General features: G+C 28.4%; 1 protein-coding gene across 1 annotated transcript; it reads right to left on the bottom strand.

Moving 5' to 3' along the window:
• Positions 1–2,211: 2,211 nt before the first annotated feature.
• LOC105625985 (acyl-CoA Delta(11) desaturase-like) lies at positions 2,212–7,258 on the bottom strand. Its single transcript, XM_012207293.1, has 5 exons — positions 7,000–7,258; positions 6,041–6,171; positions 5,758–5,963; positions 2,606–2,791; positions 2,212–2,488 (listed from the first exon to the last, which is right to left on the bottom strand). The coding sequence occupies exons 1-5, from the start codon at positions 7,256–7,258 to the stop codon at positions 2,212–2,214; spliced, it is 1,059 nt and encodes a 352-aa protein (XP_012062683.1).
• Positions 7,259–8,229: the final 971 nt, after the last annotated feature.

The raw sequence follows: 8,229 nt of genomic DNA, 5'->3' as shown, positions 1-8,229 counted from the left end.
GTCGTACGCTTAACTTTCAGTCGCTGCATGAAACACGAGTAATGAACTACGGCGTACTTACTGATAAATCCCTGTTAAATCAATATTTTTTAGGGAGGAGAGCCAATCCCTTCCATTTACTGTCTAACGAATAATTTAAAATTGAATATTCACCTGGATCTTCGAATTTTCGATTGGACAACGAAAAATCAAAGAAATATTACAGTATAAAAAACTAAAACTTAAATTTATATTATCATATTAACAAACACTTGTGAATGTTTTAATCGCGCACTGAAAAAAAATTTACTGTCTGATCTGTCTGAAATCTGAGTAAATATTTCTTTGAATAGTTTGAAGTAAACATTTAATTAGAGTAAGTAAATATTTGCTCAATAAAAGTAAATATGATACTTAAATCAAACTAATAGTTTTTGTATCAAATAAATATATGTTTATATTTAATAAATATTTACTTGGAACTATTCAAAATAATATTTACTTAATATAAAATACAAGGACATGTAGCTACACGCAGAATGTTTTTTGCGACACACGCAGAATGTTTTTTGCGAATGTCATATAGCTATTTAAAATTCTTACGTTAATAAAAATAATTTCATAAACGTTTCGGCCCATATCAGGCTATCTTCAGTATGCAACATAAATAATTTATCAATAATTTGTAGTCATAAAAATAAAGGAATTAAAATAAATAAAAATATTTCGTTATAGTCTATGCTTGTTTAAGTTGTCAAAAATAATTTGCCTCCGTTAATTTCCTAATGAGAGATTTATTGAAACATTATGTGAAACATCAGATTTCCAGATTCTAATTGAAAATAAAAAATCCATTTAAAAGTTACAAAAACTATTTCCTTATTTATACATCCATATTTTATGAATGTATCTATATCTGTGTTTGTTACAATAATTACTTACATTGTTCGCTGTCTATACTAAGATTTTCTTTCTATGTAAGAAATAAAGTGATGACCAGAGACGGAAACATTTTTGTAAAAGTTGTGTGATATCTGCAGATGACTTTCAGTGTGTCAGAATTTATATCTATCTTGGAAAGAGAAGGGACCCTCTAAATGCGAAAACGTTTATGAATTGTGATGAATATGTATATATGTATATATATATTTTTTGTTGTTACATAAAAATTTTAAATATATAAAATACATACAAAAAACATCTTACGTGTGACTGCACGTTCCTTATACAGGGTGGGCCATTTAAAATTTGGAATTTAATTTGGCTCTAAAAAAAAACTCATGAATATTTTTCAAAGTTTATGGCTTTATTGGAAAGGTAATTTTGCCATTAAACATGAAATACAATTTTCATTTAAATAACTTCCACGGTTGGTTGCACAATACCCCATTCTATCAACCCAATTTTTCAGTATATGGGCGCGTATTTCATCGATGGCAACTTTGATTTCATGTTTTAATTCTTGAATCGTTTCTGACTGGTTAGCGTAACACTCATCCCTGATGGTTCCCCATAAAAAATTCCCCATAAAAAATAGTCCAGCGGAGTCAAATCGCAGCTGTGAGGCGGCTAATTGACATCAGCATTTCGGCTGATTATGCGATTTTCGAAAACAGTGCGCCGTCCTGTTGAAACTAAATGTCGTCTGTGTCCTCCTCTTCAAAATTTTTGAGAAGCAAGAATTCGTTTAGCATGGTGCGGTAGCGCTCGCTATTGACAGTGACGGCTGCTCCTTGCTCATTTTCGAAGAAAAATGGCCCAATGATGCCGCCGGACCAAAAACCACACCAAACAATCACTCGTTGTAGATGCATCGGATTCTCCATGATGACGTGCGGATTCTCTGATCCCCAAATATAACAATTCTGCTTGTTCACATAGCCACTGAGGTGAAAATGAGCTTCGTTAAAAAAGATGATTTTTCGGTGCTCATCTTCAACCAAGCGTTGTTTAGCCCATTGGGCGAACCATTATTATAGCGACCCATTTAATGTAAATGTCAAACAAAAAACTAAATTTCTGATGCGTCATAAATGTTATTACGCCTTTCAAACTCAAAATAGTAGTTGAAATTCCAAACGCTAGATGGCCCACCTTGTATTTTATATTTGTATTTTATGAGCCACTTGTAAATTTATAAATATATTTACTTAAATTTAGTTTTTTTTTTGTGCCATTTGTTAACTGATTCAAAAAATTCTATTGTAAAGAGATAATTCTCTGTCACTTTTATTATTCAATTTTACTTATAACTGGATATGGCACAGCTTCCCACAAAGAATGATTTCCATCACCTCTTTTCCTCGTGACGGTTTTTACGAGTTCCTTTGACGGTTCTTTGAGATCGTACGCCCACCCGATTTTCGCAAAGAAGTTAATAAAAGCTGTGGTTGGGGTACCGTGTAACTCGGCAGCCTTATAGTCCCACGGAAAAACATGATGATAATTATGCAGTCCTTCACCGCCCGTAAACAAGTTAACCCATCGGTTCTCTGTCGGATTTATATATCTGCCGTTGAAATAAACGAAATAAAATTATTCTTAAGCAATACAAAGTGGCAAAACTTTATGTCTTTTGATCAAATTTATTATATGTGAATAATATTAATACTAATTATCTGCTTACGCATCATATGGCTTTGAGCCCCAAATATGAGCTGCACTGTTGACACTCCATATGGCATTTAAAAGAATAACGTAACGAATAATATTCTGGGACACAAAAGCTCTGTACCAAGTCTCTTTCCATGCATATACAGGCAACATCACCGGAAGTAGGAAAGCGAACATAAATTTTAATATCGGAAAATATCTGCAAAATAGCAAAATTAATTACAAATAAATTAATTATAATATATAATAATTTTCATGACAGTTTTATATCTTACGTAAAAAAATCTGTGTAAAAAAATTTCTAAAATTGAGAAGGCTGCAAAAATATATCGTTATAAACCTAAAAAATACTTACGAAAATCTTTGAATTTAAAAGCTTAGTTTTTCCCTACAAAATTGTTTTTTAAAAATGTTTCTAAGATTTTTTATTATCGAGTTATTGCAGATTGAATAAAGAAGAATTTTTATTTTGATTCATAATTACGTAAAAATCATCGTATTATAATTTTTAAAAATAATTTTTTTAAATTGAAATTTTATTCTATAAAATGATCATATCATTATCAAATATCATTATCAAATTTGTTTCAAAAACCTCAATTAAGCATATGTTTTAAATAGTTTGAAGATGTTTAAAACATATTTTCTACCAATCCTGCTTTTACAAGTAAGCCTCAGAGAACATTAGAGATCGATTTTTCTTAAATTTTTTACTATCTTTCTTACGTAATATGAACAGTAACAGATTAATGCATAAGCGAACAAGGCACTTGTCTAGATGGCAAATTTTTCAAGACAAAAAAATTTTCACACAGTTGAAATAAATTTTTAATTTGTTAATTTAACATTTTTGTACGAGTTACACTACATATTTTATCAGAAAGGTATTTTAAATATACAGTTAAAAATGTATTATATTTATATATTATACTATTTATTAAGAATTATTGAATGTTTTTTAGTAACTAATGCAGATATAAATCAATTTTTTAATCCATTTTCCCTTTTATCAAATTTATAAATTAATAAAGCCATCTGGGGTGGTTAAATGTTGGTGCTTAGAAATGGCAAAATGCTTATTCCGTCACTAAATATGAAGAAATTTGTTTAATTTTAGCTTGAATTGATCTTCCAATTAAAAACAGCTTTTCTATTTTATATAAATCCCGATTTAGTTAATTTTGTACATTAAAATCAGTATTTTTTAAGAATGAATTTACACATAAATGCGATTTTTTGAAGCTCGACAAACATATAGAACATCAAAATGATAGTTAATCATAGTTATAAGAAATTCACTTGGAAAAAACTTTAAACATGTGTAAATGAGTATTTATATAAAAAAACAAATTTTTTTTAATTAAAAGACTTAATTTAAGCTAAAATTATTTATGGATGTAACGAGATGAAAACGAGACAAAAACGAGATAAGAAAAATAAATAATATATGATAATCTCTGAAATATTATTTTAAATAAGACAAGAAGTTCTAAGACGACATTCAGAGATTCTCGTATCAAAATGCATCATTACATATATCTATCTATTAATCAAATATATATCAAAGCTATATAACAGTTGGTTGCAGCTAATATACGTTAATAATCAGTGTTCGTCAATCATCGAAAAAGTAATTTCTATACGATCAGAGATTGCAGAGATCAAGAAGCGTGCAGAGATCAAAAAGTGGATGTGATATAGTTTAATTTAGGATCATTTCAAAGTACTATGAAATTAATTCCCGAATTCACAAGGAAACGTTCTTTTTATCATAATTTTTTTGCCGTATATATTCTTCCAGCAAACACCAAGTTAAAATATAACACATGTGTTATATTATAGTTGTATATTGTTGAGTGGGAAATTATAACCAACATGTACGTTATACATGTAATTTGCTGTTTGCTGGATTGGAATATGATGCTAATTAATGATACTTATTTTAGATTTTAACATGTAATTATGCACATATATAAAAAATTTTTTATCAAGAAAGCTTTTCACAATTGTTTACTTATACTCGCCATAAAATCGACTTTAAACTTCTTCTGTCGACAGATACCTGTCACCTATCAATCGACTTCGTGCTGTAAGTAACCTTGCAATATATAAGGCACAGCAGAAAAAAAATATACGTGACGCTACTTAATGTTTAATTTAATGCACGTAACATTTTACTTAATGTAGAACGTTTTACTTATATTTTACTTTGGAATTAAAAATTTGTTTTCAACATTAATCAAACTCGACTGTCGTTTCAACATCTACTTATTTAGACATTATAATATTTGGACAAAACAATAACGATGCAACGTATAACGAATCTTCATAGCGATTTATCAAATTTTTGAGAAAAAGTCCAATAAATGAGAAAAACATTTTAACAATACATTAGTGTCTAAAAAAATGTATTACACAAAATGTATTCACAATTACTCCTAAACTGTAAAGTAGAAATATTTTTATCACAATTACTTCTAAGCTGTAAAATAGAAATATAAAATATTATATATACACTGAAAGAAAAGATTGGCTAAATATGGCACAGAATTTTTAATTGGTTGCAAGAACCAATTTTTAGTTTTGTTAACCTATTAAAATCCTGTATTGATGTTGCGGCTAATGCAACAAAAAATTGGATGCTACAAATTAAAATGCTATGTCATATTAACATATAATTTGCTGCAACAGTCTTTTCTTTTAGTGTACATATATTTAATACAGCTTAAAAATTTTGAAGTTAAACAATTTCTGATATGAACCGAAATGTTCGTTGAGCATTGAAAATAATCAGATAACACCTGTTTTTTAATCGAAGATTTGTTTCATGTGGAAACATATATATCATATTGTTTCATCAATACATATAGTGTTAGCAATCTATATCTCACGAATAACACAATGTTATATGTCATGTTTCCAATCTTGAACTTAATTTCTTATACGCTTAATTTCCATCAAATAATTTACAATCTAACGTAATTTTAATTAGTATCATCAGATTCCTTGCCTTAACAATTATAAAAAATGGTGTTACTATTGATTTTACTTTTCACGGACACAGCAAAAATGGACCTTTTCATAATATTCTTTTTTCCTCTAATTTTCTTTTGTCTTTCCCAACATGAAACTATTTCGCATAATTAACTCTTTGCAAAAATTTACTTGATATTGAATGCAGCAACAGGATCAGCTAATACATCGCTCATATCCATCTGACGACCTCTTCGAATCACATCTGGATTTTTTTTTACCATCAACCAACCGACGTGAGAAAAAAAGAACCCTCGATTACTGTTATGCGGATCTGCATCCGTATCTGTATATTTGTGATGCACTCTATGATCTCGTACCCATTCGTAAATGTTGTTCTGAAAGGATTTAATTGTAATAAAAAAATTTTTTCTATTTTGTACAAAACAAATAAAACGCTAATAATATAATTTACCATGCCAGCCGAAGCATAGAGAACACCAAGTATAACTCTAAGCTGCCATTTTGCTTTATAAGCTTGATGAGTCCACAAACGATGAGGACCGGCAGTAGTACCTACTCCTCCTAATCCATACGTGATAAATACTTGAAACAAAAAGGGCATAAGCATAATTAACATTAAAAATATTTTAATATTATGCGTTAACAATTTTATCCGTATTTCTTATGGGAGAATCATGTAAGTAGCACTGATTTTATTGCGACATTTGACAATTTATGATAACTTATATATGATAACTTATATATGATAACTTATATATGATAACTTATATAACACAATAGATACTTAAAGAGCTTTAAATAACTAGCTTTAAAACTAAGGCAAAATATATAAAGGAGCATAAGAGTCAATGCTAATTCTGGTCGCATACACAAATCTAAACGTTATAACATTCATTTATTACTCATTCAACAATGTAAAGTATAAACGATTCGACTTTTATTAGGTCATCCTCATTACATTTAAAACTAAGTTAATGCGTTAATTTTCGAATATCGACCTAACAAAGATCAAAATATTTTATGTTACTGTTGAATTAATAGTAAATGAATGTTTAAATTCACGACAAGAACTAGTATTGGCCTTTATGCTCCTTTTTATATTATACAATTAAATACAAGATGTAATACAATGTAATACAAGAAAATAAAGAGTGTTAAACAACAACTTTTTATCTACTGTTAAGGTTCTATTGTGTTCTCTTTAGTTGCGTAATTGTTTTCAATTAGCTTATTCGAGTCAGAAGTCGCAAAAATGACTGTAATGTATGTGTATTTTTTATAAATATGCATTACCATTTTAATGCTTAATTCGTTGGTGGTCTAAATTTTATTGTTTTGTTATGTAATTTTTTTAGGATATCAAAGAATCAAGAAAAAAATTAACGAAAGAATTTTTCAAAAAATACTTACACCAAGCAGTCGTCATCAGATTTTCAAAAAAATCAAAAGTAAAACAGGCATATACGAAGTATAAATGAAGAAAACCAAGATATAAAATGTTAAACCACTTCGGCTCCGTTTTGAACCAGCCTTCAGTTTTTGCATAGTTTTTGCTTCTGTTTTGTGTGTAATTTTCAGTATCTATCATCTTTGTAATTGAAGATTCCGCATTTTGTAAATCTTTCTCCGTAAGTATTTTTGAATCTGTACTTAAAATATTTGGCGTCATCTTTGATGTCGATGACTCGACTGAAAATCCAAAAATATATTTTACACTATACAAAAATAATAGACTCTGCCATTTTCGTTCTTCAAACGAACAGTTGAAAGTTAAATTTGTTAACATAAACTGTATAAAAGAACTCTCAGAGTTCAACAAGAAACGGCGATATAAAAGTGACACGATAATTAGTGCACAAATTTCAACAAATAAAATTTAATAAACGATTATATGTACACTCACTCGAAAAAAAACAGTAGACTGAAAATTTAGAAAAAATTTATCAAATTTCAAATGATCATAACTTGGTATATAATGAAAATATGCAAATTTAAAAATACAAAATGAAGTTTAAAGTGACCACTTTAAAAATATTTAATACATTTCTTATATTTTAATGAACAATTTACTAAAACTATACATGCGAATATACAAGCAAGAGTTTAATGTCTATTATGGTCGAAGCTGAATTTAGATGCTTTTCTTTTTTAATTAATTTCTATGTGAATTTATATATTAAATATGCTTATTTGAAATAAAAGTTATTTGAAATAAAATTTAATTAATTACTAAGTCAATTATTAAGAGTCTTACAATATTTTGTCGAAATATATTTCGGCTTTTGAGTTCTTTTTAGCGATAAAAAACGCAAAAATTAAGACATTGAAAATATGTCGTGTTAGACATTGCTAAACAAGATGAGAAGTCAGTCGCTAGAAATAAAATTATGTTGTTCGACTAGACTGTGTTTGGAATAGGGCTTCTAAATATTTGTATATCTAGATATTCGGATATTCGAAATCGATTTCAATCTGAGAACTCAAAACCATATTATTCGGGTAATTCGGATATCCGAATTATCCGCGGATCTGAATTCAAATTCGGATTTGAATTTGGCTCCAGATTTAAATCCATGTCCAGAAAAAAAGAAAACATCGATGTATTTAACAAATTTTAACATAAATTACATTTTAAATAAC

The sequence above is a fragment of the Atta cephalotes genome (assembly GCF_000143395.1).
Source record: "Atta cephalotes unplaced genomic scaffold scaffold00004, whole genome shotgun sequence".
Classification (NCBI taxonomy): Eukaryota; Metazoa; Arthropoda; class Insecta; order Hymenoptera; family Formicidae; genus Atta; species Atta cephalotes.
This window is presented reverse-complemented; position numbering and strand designations above follow the sequence as displayed.

What these genes read in the sequence shown, in the direction of transcription:
- LOC105625985 (XM_012207293.1), bottom strand. Translation starts at nt 7,258, where the DNA reads ATGACGCCAAATATTTTAAGTACAGATTCAAAAATACTTACGGAGAAA. An exon ending in TCTATGCTTCGGCTGGCATG is followed by an intron (nt 5,964 to 6,040) that starts GTAAATTATATT and finishes AAATCCTTTCAG; the next exon opens with AACAACATTTACGAATGGGT. An exon ending in GGCTCAAAGCCATATGATGC is followed by an intron (nt 2,489 to 2,605) that starts GTAAGCAGATAA and finishes TTTCAACGGCAG; the next exon opens with ATATATAAATCCGACAGAGA.